This window comes from Sinocyclocheilus grahami, unplaced genomic scaffold (genome assembly GCF_001515645.1).
Source record: "Sinocyclocheilus grahami isolate Dianchi unplaced genomic scaffold, SAMN03320097.WGS_v1.1 scaffold463.1, whole genome shotgun sequence".
In the NCBI taxonomy this organism is placed as follows: Eukaryota; Metazoa; Chordata; class Actinopteri; order Cypriniformes; family Cyprinidae; genus Sinocyclocheilus; species Sinocyclocheilus grahami.
Genome location: NW_015505642.1, coordinates 754,939 through 778,118, shown reverse-complemented (window position 1 = coordinate 778,118; position 23,180 = coordinate 754,939). Strand labels below are relative to the sequence as shown.

Below are 23,180 nucleotides of genomic sequence, written 5' to 3'. Positions count from 1 at the left end.
CCTATGAAAACCCCCCCCCCCCCCCCAAAATTCTTCACTTCTTCCATTTTAATGAGTTTAAGTTTTCAAAATCAAAAGTTTTCATAAAATGTAAACAACTGATGTTAAAGGGGTCATATGATGCTGCTAAAAATAACATTATTTGGTGTAATGAAATGTGTTTATGCGGTTTAAGGTTCAAAAACACATTATTTTCCACATACTGTACATTATTGTTTCTCCTCTATGCCCCGTCTTTCTGAAACGCGTGGATTTTTACAAAGCTCATCGGTCTGAAAAGCGAGGTGTGCTCTGATTGGCCAGCTATCCAGTGCATTGTGATTGGCCGAATACCTCAAGCGTGTGACGGAAATGTTACGCCCCTCACCATATTGTGATTGTGTACAGCCCTAGTTTTGATTTATTCATCCCAATTCTGTGACATTCTGCATTAATCTATAAAATCCGTTTTTGTGACTGGATTCTGTGTTTTCCATATTGGGTTTGTGTGTAAGTGTATTAAAAAATGAGAGCCAAAGGAAGTGATTCCTAACGTCTCGACCCCAACACGGCTCCCCTGAGCATAAAGCTCAGTATTCTCCCCTGTGGTGATCCAGAGATGTGTTTATGCTCAAACACACACACACACACTCTCTCTCGCTGTTAAAGAGGCTGTTGTGGTCATAATACACAGGTGCACAATGAGCGTGTTGTTCGAGTTAATGCTGTTTCTCATCTGGGCCTCATTGGACGAGTCTTCAAGGTAGTAATTTGTGGGGAATCACAGAACAATGCTGATTTGTCTGTTTAAGAATTTGGCTTTGGCCCACTCAACCACAGACTGCTGAAACACTAATGCTTGTTCAGACGCTCTTTTACATTTCTAGTGGAACACCCGTCTGTGGTTTATGGAAGATATATAAAGCAATCTTATCTGTTTAGATTGGAATTTCTGTCTTAATTGGGCATGAATATTATATGCATCACAACATTTTATCAGCAGTTTAATTTCTGTGGCATTAAAATGTATGTTAAATATCAAACGCGGACAGTAGAGAATCATTGCATGAGCTGAGAAGCATCAGATATGATCTGAGCCAGAAAAACATAAAAGCATGTTGTATGTAGTTATGAATACGCAAAAAAAGTATACAAAAAAAGGGGTCAGTAAGATCTGTTAATGTTTTTGAAAGAGTCTCTTCTGCTCACCAAGGTGGCATTTGATTGAAACAAAATACAGTAAAAACAGTAATATTATGAAATATTATTGCAATTTCAAATAAATGTTTCCTATTTGAATATCTGTTAAAATATAATTTATTTCTGTGATGCGCAGCTGAATTTTCAGCATCATTACTCCAGTCTTCAGTGTCACATGATCTTCAGAAATCAGTATAATATGCTGCTTTGCTGCTCAAGAAACATTTCTGATTATTATCAATGTTGAAAACAATGTTGAAACTTTTGAACAGTAGTGTATTTAGTTTTAATTCTGTTCAGAATCATTGTGATTCTTCAGAACACATCCACACATAATTCTGATTGACTTTGATTTTGTTGCACAGCACAGAAAAAGTGTTTGTCACTGACTCACTGGAATATTTTAGAAACAGGAGAAATAGAAAAATGACATGGCAGAGACCCAGACACAAACTAAATTCCCCCTTCCCGACACACACACACACACATACTCCTCCACGGCCCAACCGGCCCTCAGACCCAGGCTTCAGGGTCCCGCCTCACTTCCTCAGGAAACAGTAGAGAAGGAAGTGGCTTTGTGTTGAGCTCCACGACCACGCTTTAGACCCGCTCAAGAAGATGAGTCAGAGCGGTGTTGGTGTGCCCTTGAAAACCGGTTAGTTGACCACAAATCAGCATTCTGTCATCATTTACTCACCCTCATGTCAGTCCAAACCTGTATGAGTTTCTTTCTTCTGTTGAACACAAAAGGAGATCTTTTGAAGAAAGTTGGGGTGCAAACAACATTGTATGGACAAAAAATACTAAAACCGTTTTAGGACAACATTTGTTTGTGTTTTACAAAAGAAAGAAGGTTGTACAGGTTTGGAACGATTAATCAAAATAAATTGTGAAATTTGTGAGTATGAAATTGCAAATGGTGTGATGTTCAGTTAAATAAATGTATGCACTGCGTGTTTCAGAGTGAAGCGCAGCGCTGTGTTCATTTACACACGAGCAGCTCGTTACTCGTTGTTTGCAGCGTTTCCACACAAACTCCATCTCTGTATCTGAGTTTGGGTCACTTTAATGTGCATTTAGGAACGCAACATAAAACATCTTGACAAATAATAATTAATAAGAGTAGCTTTAAGGGCAAAATAAAAGTTTGATGGTTTAAAGTTTGTTTGAAAATGATTAAATTAAGACAGCCTTATATAGTAGTATTGTAATTTTACAGTTGTAATGTAAAATAAAATTATTAGTATTGTTGTTGTTGTAAGTACTACATTTTATAGTGTAAAAATATTTTTTTGTTTTTATTTAGTCATTTTTATATATTATTTAGTAACAGATGTAATAATAAATATTTTGTTTTATTTTTATAGTCATATTGATATAAAATCACAAAATGTTGGCCAAAATGGGCAGCCCTACAAACAAGCACCTCAGACTTTTATAAATGATGTTTTAAAACACATTTTAAATCATAATCACTTTTTTTTTTTTTCTTTCAGAAAAATATAATTTTTCCGCAAATCGTGCAGGCCTATAATACAGCGTACCCCGTTTGACTTGTGTGTCAGGTTTTCAGAAATGTTTTGGTACCTTGTGTAAGATTAAAGCATCTTACAATCTTTCACTGCATCAAGTTTGAGTTCACTGATTTCTGAACACCGTCATATTTGGTTGTTTGAAAACTATTTTCAGTTTTCTCTCTTTGATTAGTTTCAGTCCTAATCAAAAGCATTTTTAGGGACTTATACCCTCAGACTGTTGAGAAGTGCAGGCTTTTTATGAGCGCCATGAAGTACGGCGTGCAGAACACTTGAAGATTAGCTCAATAGAGTTTTATCAGCGGATAGTCTTTTGACTCATTATTGTGTCATTTTTAGAGTATTGGCCTTTCTGTTCTCAATTACTATCATGGAGCGACGGGCGGGTGCTAAAGTGAGGCTTTGATCAAAGTGAGGCTTTGCCATGTGCTTGCCTGCTGTTATGAGGTGATTTCGATGAAAACGCTCAGACGTTTCCCCCTCCCTGTTGGCCTTTTCTTTCAGTATTTACTTCGACCTGGTTTTCAATGCCCCCTCTCCCTCCCTCCTCCTCTCCCTCCTTGGCAGGGCGTCTGGCCTGAGACACAGCACTGATTGTTTTCCTGATGGCCTTGGATGTTCCAGAACTCATAGTTACAGCAGAATTCTTCCCACATGACTGGATTTAAGCACTGCCTGTCTAAATGTTCCACTGGACTCATCAGAGTCATCAGAGGTGTGTTTGAGACACACAGGAATGTACAGTTCATGGATAACCAGTGGCGTTGAAAAAAATCATTTTTTAAAATAATTTGGTTGATTTTATTATGCTTTCAGGCAGCTATTGAAATGAATGCAGTGCTTTCAGCTCCATTAGGATATTTTGTCATGTTTACATCCTTTAAACCAATGCAGATTCTGAAAAGTTATCACTAGAATTGCTAAAATTGAAAGTTTTTTTTTTTTATTTCAAATGATTTTTTTGTTATTTTAAATGTTGTATTTTAAATTACGTTTAAAAATAGTTACAAAAAATTACTTGATTTGAAATTGTTACTTATTTTCTGTTGAGTGTTATCGGCCAAAATTTTCATATCGGTGCATCCCTAAAAAAAATCATATTCTTAATGAGTATTTTTGTCTTGTTTTCCTGTTACCCCTTAACTGTCACTCACATTTTTGAACATAGACGTGAAAGTGCACGATCCAAACTTAAATTTGTATAATTCATGAACGAAAACATTTTGTAACATGATGTTGATGTAACATTTTCATGGTAATGCAATGTTTGATTTTAAAATGGGTTTCAAAGGATGAATTTTGAGATTTAAAGTTTTCAATTGATATATCATTTCTGATGATTTCTAAAGTGTGATCGAGAAAAAGGCAACTAAGAAGACTTTTTTTGACAAAGGTCAGAACTCCTTGTTATGATGTAGATTTTTGAGGTGCACTCTTGTCAAAAATTCATCTATTACTTTTCCTAAATAATTTTTAACAAAAACATTGGTAAAATATCTATTTGGGAGTCTTAGACCTTTCCAACGATGTATAGATTGTCATGATTAGATTAGGATTTAATTGTAATATAGTGAAGTAAACTTAGGCGTCCCACAGAGGGGGCGGGTGACGGTTAAAGGGGTAAAATCTAAAATCCTCAGAACATAACTTGGGATGCACTGCAAAAGATATAAAGACTTCTTTTCAGAGATTGTATATTTAATATGTGTATTTTGTCTTACTACCCTGGTAGTTTTTTTTTCACTTGTGTTTAACTTGTTTATACTTAAAACATGTGAATGAATCTGCTAGAACATTAAGACAAAATACACTCATATTCAAGATACAGTTTATGAAAGCAAGTCTTAATATCTTATGCAGTGTTGCATCTCAAGTAATTTGATCTTGTTTCAAGGATTTTGGGATATTTGAACTGGAAACAAGTCAAAAAAGATATATTAAGGGACAGTTCACACAGAACACATCGGAAAAACATGAGATGCATTGCGGTGGAATGGGAAAAAATGCAAGTAAAAATTTGCAAACATTTTTATTGAAATAACTTATGATCAAGTAATTCTAAACATAAGTCATTTGTGACACTGTCAAATATTGTCTAATTGCGAAAAATCAATTATCTGATGCATCACGGTTACCTCTTTGACAATTTTGAATCAATTCTGAAAACTTCAGAGAAAAAACCCCTCTCTGCCGTTGTCAACAAGCTTTCAGATACCTAAAGCGCTATTCAAATGCTGAAAACACTTATTATTTATTGTTTGTAATGTGTTTCTTTGTTCCTCTTTATTAGTTTATATTTGCTTGTTTTGAAGCTATGTTTAAATTTGAACAATTCTTAACAGTTATTTTGATTTCTCATTGATATGTAATTATTTTTAAATGTGCTCATAATTATATATAAGTAATTTAATAAAAATGCACAAATAAATTTGATATTCAAAGTCATAACTCATTAATTGATAAGAGAAAAATGTAAATCAACTATAATTGGATTGTGATATTGATTTATAATTATTTTTTAAAAAGTAATTTAATAAAAGTGCATAAATACATTTGATATTCAAAGTCGGTAAACTCTAATAAGAAAAAAATGTAAGTCAATTTTAATTGGACCACGAAATTGATTTGTAATCATTTTTAAAAGTACTCATATAAGTAATTTAATAAAAATGCACAAATAAAATTTTCAAAGTCAGTAAACGCATTAATTAATAATAAAAAAAAAAAATTATAATTGGATTGCGATTGCCTGAATCGAATCGGAAAGGATTGTGAGGTACCTATAGATTCTCACCGGTTTTTCTATGAATTAACTAGAACACAGTCCATTTCTACTCTGCTTTTCCTTGGGACAAGAGTGGGCTATCCTTCTCACATTCCTGGGGGGTCATAAAACCAGTGATATCATGATTAGTTGTCATGGTGACCAGAGGGCCTGGTGTTCAGCAGACATCCTGGCATCCAGTTTATTGAGTGAGGGGACTGTGACGATTTGTTAACCTAATGAATAATTGATTTGTTAAATCAAATTAAAATTAGTGTGTCAGATTGGTCGAGACGCTACAGTTCCGAAGCTGCACAATAAATAAAGTTATTGTCTCCCAAAGTAAAGAATTGACTCTGAAGAGCCTAAACGAGTCGTTAGTTATTCGAATCCACATTTGCATAATTACTGCCTATGTTCTACATTGGCTGGCTGTGAACAACTTGACCCCGCCCACAAACACGTCATTATACTGAAGACTGTTTAATTGATAAGAGAAAAATGTAAATCAACTATAATTGGATTGTGATATTGATTTATAATTATTTTTTAAAAAGTAATTTAATAAAAGTGCATAAATACATTTGATATTCAAAGTCGGTAAACTCTAATAAGAAAAAAATGTAAGTCAATTTTAATTGGACCACGAAATTGATTTGTAATCATTTTTAAAAGTACTCATATAAGTAATTTAATAAAAATGCACAAATAAAATTTTCAAAGTCAGTAAACGCATTAATTAATAATAAAAAAAAAAAATTATAATTGGATTGCGATTGCCTGAATCGAATCGGAAAGGATTGTGAGGTACCTATAGATTCTCACCCCAGTATTTGTGGTCTCTATGGGTCTTTTCCAGGTTTAACACTGAACTCAGATAAAGAGTCAGCCAGCGCTTATCTAAATAACCATCCAATCAGATCTAAGCGCGTGTGCATGTACGAGTCGGTTGGACGTTCTCACTTCTGCGTAGACGTAGGTGTCCAGAATAGACACGGGACCCCCAGTCTGCTTGGCTTGAAGTCCCGTTGGGAAGAGCTTTTATTTTGGGCGCAGAGTGTCGACTTTCTGCAGGGGTGGGGTCAGGGAGTTGAGATTTCTCTCTAAAATATCTGTCAATTCTCTCATTTAGCATGCTTCATGTTTTTATTTGACTCTGTCTCCTCCACAGATGTCCATGACTCCTGCTTTTGACTGCCATCGTCTCGTTTCATCACTTGTGCTCCCGGCTGTCTTGTAATAATATCCTGCCTTTTCTTTCTCGGTTGTTTCTTTTACCCCCTCGCACACCACCTCTTGCCTCTCTGTTATAAATATCAGAGTCAGTTTGGTTAGATGGTATAGAGTTTCCTTTGGTGAGGTCGCCAGCTTTGGCTTCTGGTCTCTAGTCATAAACAGGCTGAGTTTGGTTTCTTCTGACCGCAGGAGGACGACCTCTGTTCACGCTGACCTGGACTCAAAGGAATAGTTTACTGATTTGGAGAAATGTAGCATTGCATCACTTGCTCAGCAATAGGTCCTCTGCAGTGAATGGGTGCCGTCAGAATGAGAGTCCAAACAGCTGATAAAAACATCATAATAATCCACACCACTCCACTCCAGTTAACATCTGGAGAAGCCAAAAGATGTGTGTTTGTAAGAAACAAATCCATCCAGACGTTTTTAACCTAAAATAGTTGCTTCTGGCTAATATACGAGTCCTTTATCCATAATATTGCTTCCTCCAGTGTGAAGGTCATATTGTCTGAATGAGGAGAGAAATCTGCACAGATCAAGCACCGTTTACAAGCCAAAACGGCTCTAAACAAATCTGTGTGTGGATTTTGATGTGAGAGACAACAGGAGATTTTTCACTGGAGGAAGCGTTATTATGAATTATGGACTTATATTTTAGCCGGAAGAGACTGTTTAAAATTAAAATGTCTTGATGGATTTGTTTCTTACAAACACACAGCTTTTCACGTCATGAGATGTTAATTGATGGACTGGAGTGCTGTGGATTGCTGAGATGTTTTGACGTATTAAAGTGCCCCTATTATGCATTTTCGAATATTGCCTTTCATGTAGTGTGTAATGTAGCTGTCTTGAATGTAAACGATCTGCAAAGTTCCGAAGCTGCACGATAAATAAAGTTATTGTCTCCCAAAGTAAAGAATTGACTCCGAAGAGCCTAAACGAGTCGTTAGTTATTCGAATCCACATTTGCATAATTACTGCCTATGTTCTACATTGGCTGGCCGTGAACAACTTGACCCCCCGCCCACAAACACGTCATTATACTGAAAATGTTTTTCTAATCTCGGGGAGTTCAACACGGGATTCACAAAACGCTTGCTCTTGAGAGATGAATCAGTGTCCAGTTTATTTGGATCAGCGGACCCCACTGATCACAACCTGTAAATATGATAAATTTATACATTTTTATATTTTCTATTGAGCGTTCAAAATATAGAACTGTGGCAATGGGCGAATCGTTTCCGACACAAGCTGAACGCGGTGGACCAATCACAACAGACTGGGCCATCTGACCAATCAGAGCAGAGTAGGCTCACGGAAAGGAGGGGTTTAGAGAGACTGAATCTAGAACTGCTTCAAACGAATCGTTTGAGAATCGCTGGAAAATTAGGTGATAAATGCATATTTTGAGAAAACAAAAGCATTTTTTGACCTTGCGTCATGCATTTAAACCTATTGTAGGAGACTCCCAAAACAATATTAGGAACCTTAATTTAAAAATGGCATAATAGGGGCACTTTGAATGATCGTGGCAAAGATGGGTAAAAATCTATAATAATAAAAAAAAAAAATTGCGGGGTTGCACTGTGATCCATAGTTAATGTCTTTTATTGTCATCTAAAGATTCTTGATCTAAATAAGCCTTTCAAGATTTATTTTTGGTACATGAACTTTTGTCTTCAGTAAATCATGGTAAAAATGAATGATAGTTTTGATGCTTCAAAAACCCTTTTTGTCTTTGACCCATATACAACCAGCCACTTAGTTTGTCAAAGTGCATTCTGGGATTGCCTTTTCAAAGGATAGGCCAAAATGAGGCATCTTAGAAAGCAATATGATTACGCTGCTTGTGCACAAATGATGCTTTCAAATGCTGTATGTTAAAAGTGTGCAACGTAAGATGGGAGGAGTTTGTTTGGCAATCTGTTGCTGTTTAATCCAGTCTGACTGTGACATCATGGACTGGAGATCTTGCAGTGGGACTGTAGTGCTTTCTGGTATTTTTAAATATAGGTGGGTGGGATCGTTGCAGTGGAATGAACACCAGCCATTGTGAGGCTGCGAGCGCTACATTCCTCTCGCCGTGTCACAGTTCAGCCCACACGCCCCCTGCCTGTCCTCCCGCTCTCTCTCTCTCTCTCTCTCTCTCTCTCTCTCCGTCCTCTATAGTGTTTCTTTGGCAGCTCTCTGATGGAATGTGTGGAATTCTTTGCTCTGAGTCCAAGTAGGAAAAAGATAAAGTGGGAAACTGCCTCATATATGAATAATACAATGAAAAACAAGACTACAACACTTTATCCTGTTCAGTGTCACACCTGGCCAAGTATTGTGCATTCAGATACATTTCTTCAGTTGCTTTTTATAAACCTCTCTCAGCTGATTTTGATATTATATACTCAGCTATGCAGAAGAATGTAACTATGATAATAAGAAATAAGTGACTTCCGTTATTGAATCACCTTAATGCTATAGTTTTAACATGCAGCGCCTTTTCACATAACATGAAGAAAGAAATCTATACTTTTATTCAGCAAGGACACATTAAATTCAAAGAGTGACAGTAAATACGTTTATAATGATACAAAAGGTTCAAATAAATACAGTTCTTTTTGAAGTTTTTTTTTATTCCATAAAAAAATCTGGAAAAATAAAATGTCACGGTTCATAATAATCAGAAATGTTTCTTGAGCAGCAAATCAGAATATTAGAATGATTTCTGAAGTTCATGTGACACTGGAGTAATGATGCTGAAAATTCAGCTTTGATCACAGGAATGAATGAATGATGCATTTATATAGCACTTTATTGTGTATTGCTGTACACCCAAAGCGCTTTACAATCATATGGGGGGGGGGGTCTCTCCTCAACCACCACCAGTGTGCAGCATCCACCTGCATGATGCGACAGCAGCCACAGTACAACGGCGCCAGTACGCTCACCACACACCAGCTACAGGTGGAGAGGAGAGAGAGTCATAGAGCCAATTCAATGGATGGGAATTATTAGGAGGCCATGATTGACAAGGGCCAGTGGAGGGAATTTGGCCAGGACACCGGGGATGCACGCCTACTCTTTACAGGCCTAACAACATACACAATTGTTTAAGTGTAAATAGACTTCGATACGCTGACCTTTTTGTATATGCATAAAAACATTTTTTTATGATCTTATGATCTTTTCAGTTGTAATGTGACCATCTTGTTGAATTTGTGACTGTATAGTTTGATTTGACAACATTTGAAGTGTTTTCTTTTTCCTTTGAAAAGTTGATAAATAGTCATGCAAAAAAAGGCAACTGAAAATTTTCAGCAGAAACCGTAAAAAACAAACAAAAAAAAACCATGCAATGTCCATAACTCAGTAGTCAACTAGAAGAAAAAAAGAGCATTTAAAAAAAAATATATATATATATGCACTCTATTATATATGCATTACTTAACCTGCTTGTGATGTCTTTGTTTTATGTCTTCATTAGTTAATGTAAGTTTTTATTACAGCCAATGTTTATATTTCAGCAATGAATTTGTAGAAATTATTACATCATTAAAAATCTCCAATTTAAATGTTGGTTTATAACTCCTTTTTTATTTGAGTGATGATTATAAAGTGCATTTGAGGAAATAATTAATTAAATAAACTTTGTTTTCGGTTAGGTTACAGATTAGGTTCCGATAGACATGAAAATAAATGCACAAATATAAATGTGTGTGTTTATAATGTTTATATTTAAACAAATAATTGTAGTAGAAATCATTACATCATTAAAAATATGCAGTTTAAATGTTGTACGTAACTCGGTTTTTATTTGAGTGTTGAATAATGAAATATTATTAAATAAGCTTTATTTTTCGCCTTTAATTTTCGCCAAAAATTCATTTCGGTGCATCACTATTGACAAGTCACGATTAAATGGTTAGTTGCATGTAGCATTGTTTTTCCCTGACCCTATTAAACACACCTGTGATATGTTTTTGGACGTGACCCATCAGTCGTGACGCACCGCATTAGTCAGCTATAAACCATTAGTCATCCTTACTGCTGTGGTTGAGGCATTGCGTGAACGCGTTATCGATAATAGCGCTAATATATATATATATATATATATATATATATATATATATATATATAAATATAAATTGATTTATATTATATAAATGATAAATAATTATATTATATAAATTATATATACTTTTTTTTTTTCAAGCCATGAAAACAACTGTAATATTTCTTGATACTTCCAGTTTTTCCGTGACTGTAGGAACCCTGTAACTGTTCACCAACACTAACTGTCTGTTAACTAACACTGTGAAAAGTGAATGAAAAGCAACCAACACATATTGTTTTGTTGCATGTTTTTATTCACGGCATAATTCCAATACTTCCATTTGTATTATTTCATAGTTTTATGGTTATGACTTCACTGAAATGCGGGATATAATCATAAACAGAATGTTTTAGACACTGCATGTGTTTGAGGGCAGGACAGGGTTAATGAATGGCGTCTGCTGCGTGTGCCTCCCCTTACCACACACACACACACACACGCGCGCTCACACTCAGGTGTGACAGAATATTGGGATACATTCTGGAATATTCTCTCGATTCTGTGAGTACACCTTTTCTGCTCTGTGTTCTGTGTAGGCTAGGCAACATTAATGCATTGCGTGTTTGTGATGCGTTTTGACCCCTGGTTAACTTCTAAGCCAGGACAGTAGCAGACGGTACTCCATTTCACTGTTAAAAATAGAGTAAATTCAAGAAAGAGACGTTTAGATGCTGCTTCAAGTTTACTAAAATACTAACCAAGTTAATGTTTTGTGTCAGTTTTACTGTTTGACCAGTGAATGTCCATGACTAGTTGTTTGTGATTACTGAATAAGGATCTTCTAGAAATAAATGTGATTCCATTATTAATGCATACTATTATTTAGAATCAGAATGATTCGCTTGCAGAACTTTTAAAGACATTCATGTTTAGATGGATCTGCTAATGAATCAGTCAGACTGGTTTGTTCTTTTGAATGAATCAAATCAGTCATATCTATCCACTAAACTCTTTTAGAACTGAGCGTAACTAGAACAAGTTGACAATTGAATTTTTTAAAACTACTTTGGTGTGTTTTTGTGTTAACTTTTTATTCATTTTTAAACACGCATATGAACTTTGTTCAGCTTACATGTAACAGTAGCATGCATGCATGTTTATGCATAGTGTACAATACAAAAAACACTACACTTAACAAACTATATACTGTATATATATATATATATACTATATACTCCTGTGACTGTTCACTAACACCAGCTGTCTTGTTAAATAACGCTGTCAAGATCTCCGTGGCTCTCAGTTTTAAAGTGTTTCGTGCACTCATCTGTGACCTTTCTAGGTGTTCATTTACCATCTCGTCATAGTTGATCTGCAACCGTCACGTTTTTAATAGCCGTCTGCTGTTGGTTTTGATGCGTCTACTCGTAAACTTTGAGGAAGAGTTCCAGTAGCTCGGGTGTCTGGCTGTGTCAGGACACCAGCATCCCGCCGCTCTGCATGCGAAGAGATTTCTGTCTGTACGCTGTGTGAAGGCTGCATGTGTCCAGGCTATTATTGACCACGTGGATGGATGGATGAATAGGTGCATGAGAAAAGAGTGAGGTAAGCGCTTTATCAGGCCATTTTAGACCAGCTGTATGTCTGTAATTCTGTCCGACTCTCCGTCTGTCTTTCCAAAGTTTCTGTTGGCGGCTCAGTGAAGGGTCTCATGGTTGTATGTAAAGGACAGGCTCGATTTGGTAACACTTTAGACATCAGTTGACTATAAGTAACTTTGCAAGCACGTCAATTTAACCCTAACCCTAACCGTAACCTAACAGTCTGCTAATACTCTAATGAGAGTTAGTTGACATGTAGTTGCAAAGTTACTTATAGTTAACAGAATGTCTAAGTGTAACTCTGGATTCACATTAGGGGTGAACTGTATAAAAAAATAAATAGCCTAATGATATATATATATATATATATATATATATTTCTGTAAATTCAACCCTAAAATGTTTTCACTAACAAATAACTGTTAAATAATGCCTATTTTGGCATAACCCAGTGAATTAAATACTTTAGTAAATAAGGGATACTATATCTCATTTAATTATTATGCATTTTATTCTAAATATGATGGATGCAAACCATATGATTAAAATGATTAATGACATCAGTGCACAATCTACTATCATTGGCACACTTAAAAAAAAAAAAAATGAATATTGAGCTACGTTTTACAAGAAAATATATTTTCAGTTTTTCTAGGTAAAATTTTACTTTTAAATCAAAGTGTTACTTTCGGTTTCATTGTAATTATTTGTAAAATTGACCAGTAATTTCACAAATAATTAGTAAAAAAAAGTCGATTCTACACTAAAAAGTGTTTCTACACTATTTATTTATTGATTTTTGCAGTGTAATATTAAGTAAACTGCTATTTATAGTATTATTACACTATAAACATTTTTCAACACTGTAAATAAAGGAAAATTTATTGGAGTAAGTTTTATATGAAAATACTATTTCAGTCTTTCTGTTTATATACATATACTGTATATTATATATATATATATTATATGTAAAATTTCATGTTTAATTCATGCCGTTACTTGGCGTTTCTTTTAATTTTTGTGGAGTTTACTAGCAATTTTCTGAGTGAAAATGGTTTCTAAATTTTTTCAGTTTTGTAAAACTAAAAATGAAAAATTCAAACAAAGTCACATTTTAAGTATGATTAGATGATGTCAAAGACATTTGTAAAATATTAAATGCACAACAGTTGATTTCTGTCTATAATGTGTCGTATGGCAACTGTAAACAACCAGTCTATACTAAAAGTGGGCACAACGGGGTCAAGATTCAACACTTAATTGCTCCTGTTATACTCAACAAAGAAACAAAAGCATTTGCAGACCGGACTGTAGTTTTCTGCTTGATGTTGGATGTTTTAAATGTGTATATAACTTTTATGCATCTCATCCCAAGTAGTGGACTGAGCGCCTGTAATTCTGTCCCAGTTCCTCATATTGAAGGGTGTGTTCCTGAGGGACAGATTGTGTTCATAGCTCAACTCTTACTGCAGGACCCAGAAAAGTGTGGTGACATAAGCTCAGCGTGACAGATGGGTTGACAGGGTCTCTGCGGTCCATCACAACAGGCTTTTACCTGCCAGCTGACACAACCCAGAGACAACGACCGAACCGAGTTGAATAATGTCATAGTTAAGGGCTGTTGTATGATGTAATGCAAAACGTGGACTACCTAAAACCCCTCTTGTGTATTTTAACTGAACTGAACCAGTTTTCTGTTTAGAAAAGTTGGTTCTGGCGCTACAGCTGCTGCTGAAGGACTGTATTTAGTAACATGATTGAGAATGCTTAGAAAGGTTGGAATGCCCGACTGACTCAAACAAGCAAACATCATATCTGTGTTTGGAGACACTCACTCTCTCTCTCTGCTGGAGAGGAATATCATGCTAATGTCTTATTTTTAAGCCTGTTGTTTATTGTTCTTTGAGACTTTCCTCTTTGATCATGTCTCTAGCTGAATTTGAGTTTTTATTATGGAAAATTATTATAGTCCTTCGCAAACATAGACTACCATTCAAACATTTGGGGTTGGTAGGATTTTTTTTTTAAAGAAATTAATACTTTTATTCAGCAAGGATGTATTAAAGTGATCAAAAGTGACATTAAATACATTTATAATTTTACAAAAGATTTCCATTTCAAATTTTGTGCTTATTATTCATCAGATAATATTGAAAAAGAAATTGTGTCATGGTTTCCACAATTGTTTTTAACTTTGATAATAATAAGAAATGTTTCTTGAGCATCAAATCAGCATATGATTTCTGAAGGTCATGTGACACTGAAGACTGGAGTAATGATGCTGAAAATTCAGCTGTGCATCACAGGAATAAATTATATATTACAATAGAAAACAGCTATTTTAAACTGCAATAATATTTCTCAATATTGCTGTTTCTATTGTATTTTTGATCAAATAAATGCAGTTTTGGTGAGCATAAGAGACTTTCTAGAAAACTTTAAAATCTTACCGACCACAGATTTTTGAATGAGAGTGTATTTGTATTTTTTACTTTAAAGGGAAAGTTTTCTTTGTCTTTTGGAACAAGTTAGTTTGATGTAGTTGGTGTTGACATATTGCAACCCCTTCTATCTTATTGAACAGTAAAACAGACTTTTATATTATGATAGTCAGAGGGAGAGCAGCGAAACAAAACCTGACTAACTTTAAAATGAGTTTATTCTTTCCTTAAAGTAACTTCAGGAAAAGTGCAATAAAAAAAATTGTTTCTTCTTTTTGCATAGACGCATTGCTTGCAGATCTCGAGTCTTCCACCGCCCATATTTCCAAGTGCCCAGTGTTTCTACCCGAGGAGACGCCATATTCCTACCCCGGAGGACACCTTTTTCAGGATGACTCCCCTCCTCCGCCCCTGCCCCCTCCACCCTCAGCTGAGGCCCTGAACGGATCGCTGTCCCCGCAGCAGGACTCCCAACACTCGGCACAACAGGTTCAGCACAACCTATCTTAGGACTTTCCAAAATAACTAGTCACATATAATGTCCACATCACCTCCTTGTGTCTTGTTATTGCTAATGGGTACAAATATTTTATAACTACTGTTTGATAGTTCTGTACTTTATCTGGGATTCTCAAATGATTTTACTTGGTACTCAGATTTTATATTGAGCATTAAGTGGTGACCCAAACACAGTACCAGAACTGTTGTATTAAGTCAAGGTTTCCCAAATTTTTTTGTCAGCTGAGCCACTTTGACCTAAAATATTTACTTGAAGTTCCCCTGAGATTTTGATTTAATGTTTCAATAATTCAACACTTGTTCATGGTCCTCTGATTAAAGATGACTGATTTTCTAGATAATGGTCACTTGACATGCTGGTAAACAGCTGAAATATTGCATATTTTTTATTAAAGTTTTGTATGTAATTATTTGTACTTTTTAAATTTAATATAATGATTTACTTTTCATAAACTCACAAACCCAATAGAGTTCCCTAGAAACCCCAGTTTATGAAACCCTGTACTAAGTAAAGAAAAATTAAAAGAAAAAATAAATAAATAATAATAATTAAAAAATAAAAAGTGAAATTTATTAAAATTAGTAAAATTACTGAAATAAACTAGCAATATGAAGAATTAACATGAACCCCTTTTGGACTGTGGCATGCCAGTTGAGAATCAGTGATGTATTACATTTGCATAAAAATTATGCATTTTGGTTTTCTTGTGTTGAAATTCAGTCTCTGGGCTGTGCTCATAAAAGCACGTTGTCTCGGGACAGCAGTCCACCAGCCTCACATACGGAAGAAGACCACGTTTACAGGTGAGTTACAGTATCACGGATAAGAATTGACTGATAATATAAGACTGATAAACTAATACTGATACTGGCCAAGTAAAATAGGTATTAGATATTTGTCATTCTAAGATGTGAGCCACCATAATATCCCTTCCTTTGACCCATGACCTGCTATTATGAAAAATGAAACCTTAAATGGCACACTTCTATTGGTCCAGTTTTCCTAACAAGCAGAAGCATTCGGACTCATCAGCCGCAGCCATGACTTCTGCTCTGGGCAGCAACCTGTCTGAACTGGACCGCCTTCTTCTGGAACTCAACGCTGTACAGCAAAATGCCCCATCTTACTCCACCACAGGTAAACATGAAGACACACTTAAGGCATTCCAAAAAATGTGTTGTTATGCATGAATAGTTATACTGCTTTGATTATGGCTAGAGACATTAAAAAAACAAGTAATTGTACTTTGAAACTTCCTCTCTGTAGAAGATGCTGCACCTCCATTGCCGCCCTGCAGTGTTGCCCACTATATCCAGGAGAATGGAGCCCACCCAGGCATCACACTGACACCGGCAGCCCAGGACAAGCCTCAGAGGAATGGTACAAAGGGGACAGAAGATGGCCGTCCCACTGTAGAAAGTCTTCTGAATGAGTTGGAGAGCTCTGTGCCTTCCCCAACGTAAGACCAGTCTCAACTCTAGATGGAGAAACATGGATTTACATTGTGGGTTTTAATGGAATGATGTAATTTGCGTAAACAGGCCAAGCCCCTGTACTCTGACGAGTGAATTGACGGACACACAGGTGGACACAGCTTCCGAGCAGCAGGGCAGAATATCAGCCACCTCCGCTACACGAGAACTAGATGAGCTCATGGCCTGCCTGTCAGATTTTAAGGTGCAGAGCAATGTGAGTGTGTGTGCATGTGTGACATGGAATGGCTTTTGTTGGACAGAAGTAAGTGAGTTGTGTCTGGGAATGTGTGCTGAACTATGTTGTTTGGGTGACTTATTTTCAGGACTTACTACTTGGCAATCTGGACTGTGTTTCCCAAAAACGTCATAAGCAGATCGTTGAGACCATTGGTGCCAATGGTGTCTACAATCTTCTTGGGCTTACGGCGCTGTTGGGAAACACTACCCTGGCTGGTCTTCATCTGACCATCACAAACTTCACCATTTTATTTATTTACAAATCTGTTTCTGCTTGTCTATGTCTTTTAGCTTTAATTTCATCTCATTACTTCAACATTTTGTCCAGAATCTGTTTTGTTTTTTCCTCAGCTGTTCTGTACATCTCATTAAAGTTTTTTCTTAATTATTTCTCATTCTCTGCCTCCCTTAATCTGTAAATCTCTTCTGTTTCTCCTCTTTCCCTTGTCCCTCCTTTATGTCCTCCAGCCAAGTTCATTGGGTTCCCTGAACTCTGAGTTAATGTTTGAGCAAACTACTACAATTGCTGAAATCCACCCTCCCCCTACAACTGCCGTGTCCAAATCCCTGTCCCCTACCCTCTCAGCGGATCCAAGCCGATATTGCCCAGGTCTCTCCCCTTCTTTAAACTTTGAACTGCACATTGTGGAGGATTCTGGTGAACCGGGGGCTGCGCCTCTACCATCGAGTGTTGTCCCAAAGCCTTCCTCTCGACTGTCTCCACCTGTAGCATCCAGTCCTCATTTTTCTCCAGTACCTGACCTGGGCTTGGATTCTTCCATTGAGGTTTCTGCTTCCCTGCTCTCCTCCCAGGTGGAGTCTCTAGTGGTTCTGTCTCAGACTATAACCACGACTTCCACATCTGGAGGTGGGGACATTTGTAGTATCAGGGAGGGAAGTCCTTCTGCCAAATTGACAAGCACTGGGCTAAAGTCCTATTCGCCTATCATCAAGTCTCCTAGTCCAACAAGTGCCCCAGTGGTCAGCAGAACCAATGAAAGAGTTAGTCCCTTGTTGACACCAGCATCTATTGATCTGTATCTCTCCAGCTCTGAAGCAAAACCTATGAGTCCAGTGTCATCTCTTCCCAGATCTCCACTTCCTACAGTCTCTGAATCACCATCTCTGTCTCTTCCCAAAGCTGTTTCACCCCCTCTAATCCTATCCTCTTCCTCATCTCTAGTGGTTCCCAAGTCCCCAAGCCCAAAACCATCATCGGGACAGCCTGATTCAGCTGTTTCTCTCAAAACCCTTCCTCCCACTGGGCTTGAATCAGCAACCTATGAGCCATCTCTTGATGATGCCTTGGATAAACTTCTTGCCATGAGCTTCAGCAGGCCTGAGAACGAGGCTCCAATCATAGCATCAGCAGCATCACGGCTCGCTTTGGAAGTGCAACCAGAAGTTTACGAGGAGACAATAGTAGTAGGGGATCGCAGCAACATTTATCCAGACACTCACACAGAGAGTGAAATGGGGGATGGGCTCTTGGAGGATCAGTCGGACTGCAGGAGTGATCTTGACTGGGCTGACATGGAATTGAAGATGGTCTACGAAGGACCTGATGGCTCCTTGACCCCCATGACCGAGGCAAGCTGGATGGATGACTCCCTCACTCCGTCATCTTGCCCTGGAACCCCAGATGCCCAGATGGACCTTCCCATGCTCCATATGGCTGGCACGATGGACAGGATCTCAGCCTCTGGACATGTACGGATAGGACTGCGATGCTTGTTGATTGGAATGCGGTGAAATTTGTTTTGGAGTTATTTCAGACAAGTCTTGCAGTGGTTTGATTGCCAGCATCTAAATAAAGGGTGTCCAATCTTGCTCCTGAAAAGCCACCTTTATGCAGAGTTTAGCTCTATCCCTAATTAAACACACCTGAACTGTGCAGGAAAGTGGCTGTCCGGGAGCAGGACTGAACATGCCTGATGTAAATTAAACATGTTAGTCAGATGGATGAAAGTCATAATTGTTCCTTTACACCCTGAATTATTCTTCCTGTAATTGTTTAGTTTACACTCCATTTATGGTAACTTGTAATAGTAAGAACTTGTATGTTGCTGTGTCTGCGCTTGATAACCAGTGGTACCAATGGTACCTCTGTGCACTTGATAACCAACAGTAATTTGATAATCAGTGCTAACCACCACCATGTATGCAAACTCCCAACTATTTTATGCTAACTGATTTTGCACCTGGATTGCATCTGAATGCTTCCCTAGATCCCTGCTTGTCTTTATTGGTTTCTTTGGACAATAATCAACCATTCTTGAGGCATGTGGCATCTCAAGGAGTTTGTACTGCTGTCCCAGATCAAATCAGTTATTAGACGTACCAAGGAGATTCAAAACGTCCACCCCATGTACCGAGATGGCCTGATACGAAGGAAGATGGGCCCCCTGATTTTCCACAAGAGCAACTCCCAGGACCGGCTCATTGAGGAACTGCAAGGCAAGCTGGGAATTGCCCGTAAGGATCGCCCGAAAAAGCAGCAGCCAGACGATTGGCTCACAGAAGGTGTCATTGTCATGTCCAACCCCAAATGCTCACGAGAAGACCACAACAGGGAGGTGGATAAGGTAGACTGGAAGGATCTACGGATTCAGCAAATTCTGTTTCCATTAAATTCCTGAAATTCCCAGATCAAATCAGTTATTAGACGTACCAAGGAGATTCAAAACGTCCACCCCATGTACCGAGATGGCCTGATACGAAGGAAGATGGGCCCCCTGATTTTCCACAAGAGCAACTCCCAGGACCGGCTCATTGAGGAACTGCAAGGCAAGCTGGGAATTGCCCGTAAGGATCGCCCGAAAAAGCAGCAGCCAGACGATTGGCTCACAGAAGGTGTCATTGTCATGTCCAACCCCAAACGCTCACGAGAAGACCACAACAGGGAGGTGGATAAGGTAGACTGGAAGGATCTACGGATTCAGCAAATTCTGTTTCCATTCAATTCCTGAAATTCTTTTGCTTAATTGCATTGAAGTTTCTCTGTAATCACCTGCTTCTTTCTTCTTCATTCCTACTTTCCATCTTTTTCTCTCTCGTCTTCTGTCTTATCGGTGTCTTCCTCTAGATATCACAGCAGAATAAGCCCATTCAATATGTTTACTCAGTCGATGCAATCCATATTTATATGTGGCCAGATCTGTGTTCAGTGCGAACAAAGCCAGTGTTTATTATGGCAGCCTGTATGCATTAATTTAGTGTCACTTCCATTGTAAGTGATTACTGTTTTTCATTTAGATTTTTGAGACACAAGTGGAAATCGGTTCCTGTGGTAATTGACCGCTTGCTACAGATGATAAAAATGTTAATTTTTCTCACCTCACAGAAAGTGGTGACAGCGTTAGATAGAACGTGGCATCCTTTGAGAGGGAAGGACAGCCATACTGCGAGAGAGATTACCATCATTTATTCTCTCCGCGCTGCTACTACTGTAACGGACCCATACTGGATGTGAGAACAAACTATTTTTTAGTCTGAACAGCAGAATAAGCCCATTCAATATGTTTACTCAGTCGATGCAATCCATATTTATATGTGGCCAGATTTGTGTTCAGTGCGAACAAAGCCAGTGTTTATTATGGCAGCCTGTATGCATTAATTTAGTGTCACTTCCATTGTAAGTGATTACTGTTTTTCATTTAGATTTGAGACACAAGTGGAAATCAGTTCCTGTGGTAATTGACCGCTTGCTACAGATGATAAAAATTTTAATTTTTCTCACCTCACAGAAAGTGGTGACAGCGTTAGATAGAACGTGGCATCCCGAGCACTTTTTCTGTGCTCAGTGTGGGGCGTTCTTCGGTCCTGAAGGTGAGTAAATGCTTACAGAAGAGTCCGATCATTACAAGTACCCACAATTATTCATATTTTGCTCATTCACAAGTTTGTAATTTTATTTTTGAAAAGCCACCAATCAAATTTTTCTTTGTATTATTGCATACTTGTTGTAAATACATCTTTGTTCCATTATTTTTCAGGATTTCATGAGAAAGATGGAAAGGCGTACTGTCGTAAAGACTACTTCGATCTCTTTGCTCCTAAATGTGGAGGCTGTGCTCGTGCCATCCTGGAGAATTACATCTCTGCCCTGAGTGCCCTCTGGCATCCAGAGTGTTTTGTGTGCAGGGTTAGTATATGATAATGAAAGAATTTTCATTTTTTTAAGTGGTCTGTTGCTTTAGTTTTGAATATAGACTTGGTCAAAAGTTTGGAATAATTTAAATTTCTTTAACGTTTTTAAAAGTAGTCTCTTCTACTGCCTTCATTTGATTAAAAAATACAGTAAAAAACTGAAATAATGTGTGCTGCATATTAGATTGTGACACTGAAGACTGGAGTAATGATGCTGAAAATTCAGCTTTGATCACAGAAATAAATTACAGTGTATAATATACTACAATAGCAAAAACACGTATTTTAAATTGTAAAAATATTTCACAATATCACAGTTTTTTACTGTATTTTTAATCAAATAAATGCAGCCTGGGTGAGCCTAAGAGATTTCTTTCAAAAACTTTGAGTAGTTAAGAGTAGTCATGTGGTTTTGTTGTGTGCGTGTGTGTGTGTGTTTCAGGAGTGCTTCACACCCTTCGTCAACGGCAGTTTCTTCGAGCATGACGGTCAGCCGTACTGTGAGGTTCATTATCACTCCCGCCGCGGGTCGCTGTGTTCCGGCTGTCAGAAACCCATCACGGGCCGCTGCATCACAGCCATGGGCAAGAAGTTTCATCCTGAGCATTTTGTCTGTGCCTTCTGCCTCAAGCAGCTCAATAAGGGCACCTTCAAAGAGCAAAATGACAAGCCTTACTGCCAGGGCTGCTTCATCAAGCTCTTCAGCTAGAAAGATGTCTGACTGACTGAGTGTGTGAGTGTGTAAGTCTGCATGTTGTGTTGTTTGCCTGTTTTGTGTGTGCGTGTATTTGTTAATCCGGTTTATGTGTCTGACTCTCAACGTCCCCACATGACATTGCTGGTCAGGTTAAAACGATGGTGCCATGATATGTGCTCTCAAAAGCCAGGCTGTTTTTAGAGGGTATTAGAAGAAAGTTCAGCTGAGACTGTAGAGTTATTTTTAGAGAAAGTGTGTGAATGTTTTCTGCTCACTGGATGAGCTGGACAGAAACTGTTTGATGATGAGAACAGTTCAGGAGGGATGATGGGAAACGTGTGCAGCATGAACGTATGAGACACAATCAACAGAGGTAAATGAAAACAGCTAAATGAGTGACTGGAAGTCAAACGAATAACCAACTGGAGCCAATAATTACTGGTGATTCTCATGAACGAATCCAGGTCATATTTCAGTCTGAAACCAAGAGGAAAGATAAGAAATTATATTTTCCATTAAAAACATTTAAGCCATTTTAAGAATATATATATATATATATATATATATATATATACACAGTATATATATTGACTTAATATTTTTTTTTTTATTCTTTTTTGCATTGTGACATTATTTTCAGAAACAAACACATTTTCTACCTTATTTTTCATTATTGTTACAAATACAATCTCATTCTCATTACTGTAATATAATGAAAAAATATCCTGTCCAATAACAACATTTTTATAATAATAATAATAATTATTATTATTATTGTTGTATTTCTTTAAATTATTATTTTTTACTAATAATACTCAGAATGTTGTTGTTGTTGTTTTAAACTCAGTAAAACAAATAGTACTATAAAGTATAAATCCTTCATTGTTATTACTCCTAAAATAGGCGTCATTTTGTTTTACGCAAAATATAATTTATCGTTCGTTCTTTTTATTTAGGTGTGAAATATGGCCCGGATATGTTCTTGCTATGAAAACATCTAGTTGCTGCATTTGCATCATTTTAGCATTAAATGTCACCTCAAAGAATTGCTACTTTTAGTGCCTTGTTTTGTAACACAAATTTAACTGAATTTAAAAGACACAAAGTATACCAAACGTGTAGTTTTGCATACAAGATATAACATGACGTTTCTAATCTATGGTGAAGTTGTAATTGAGAGACTGTTCGGATTATTCCACATGAAGTCTGTGTAGTAACTTCTAATGATTAGTTTAATTATTACTGACATCTGGAACCCATAGATATGAATGTATCCTACTGTTAATGCTCACTTCTGCCGC

The 23,180-nt window shown here is 37.1% G+C and overlaps 2 protein-coding genes across 2 annotated transcripts in view; both read left to right on the top strand.

Annotated features, from left to right (window-relative positions):
- The window catches only part of LOC107553049 (endochitinase A-like), a 23,238-nt gene extending 3,806 nt beyond the window's left edge, over positions 1-19,432 (top strand). Inside the window, exons 2-7 of the mRNA XM_016235132.1 lie at positions 15,085-15,290; positions 16,042-16,124; positions 16,319-16,458; positions 16,588-16,780; positions 16,863-17,010; positions 17,502-19,432. Coding sequence (XP_016090618.1) covers positions 15,085-15,290; positions 16,042-16,124; positions 16,319-16,458; positions 16,588-16,780; positions 16,863-17,010; positions 17,502-18,785 — 2,054 coding nt within the window. The 3' untranslated portion in view covers positions 18,786-19,432. The remainder of the gene's footprint in view (positions 1-15,084; positions 15,291-16,041; positions 16,125-16,318; positions 16,459-16,587; positions 16,781-16,862; positions 17,011-17,501) is intronic.
- On the top strand, positions 19,316-22,397 carry LOC107553028 (paxillin-like). The gene is made up of 6 exons (XM_016235105.1): positions 19,316-19,618; positions 19,682-19,948; positions 20,400-20,501; positions 20,780-20,861; positions 21,029-21,177; positions 21,625-22,397. The coding sequence occupies exons 1-6, from the start codon at positions 19,316-19,318 to the stop codon at positions 21,889-21,891; spliced, it is 1,170 nt and encodes a 389-aa protein (XP_016090591.1). The 3' UTR covers positions 21,892-22,397.
- The last annotated feature ends 783 nt before the right edge of the window (positions 22,398-23,180 follow it).

Excerpts from the sequence above, each read along its gene's own strand:
- LOC107553028 (XM_016235105.1), top strand. The coding sequence starts at position 19,316 with ATGTGGCATCTCAAGGAGTTTGTACTGCTGTCCCAGATCAAATCAGTT. Across the intron at positions 20,862-21,028 it reads GGCGTTCTTCGGTCCTGAAG|GATTTCATGAGAAAGATGGA; the intron begins GTGAGTAAATGC and ends ATTATTTTTCAG. Across the intron at positions 21,178-21,624 it reads CAGAGTGTTTTGTGTGCAGG|GAGTGCTTCACACCCTTCGT; the intron begins GTTAGTATATGA and ends TGTGTGTTTCAG.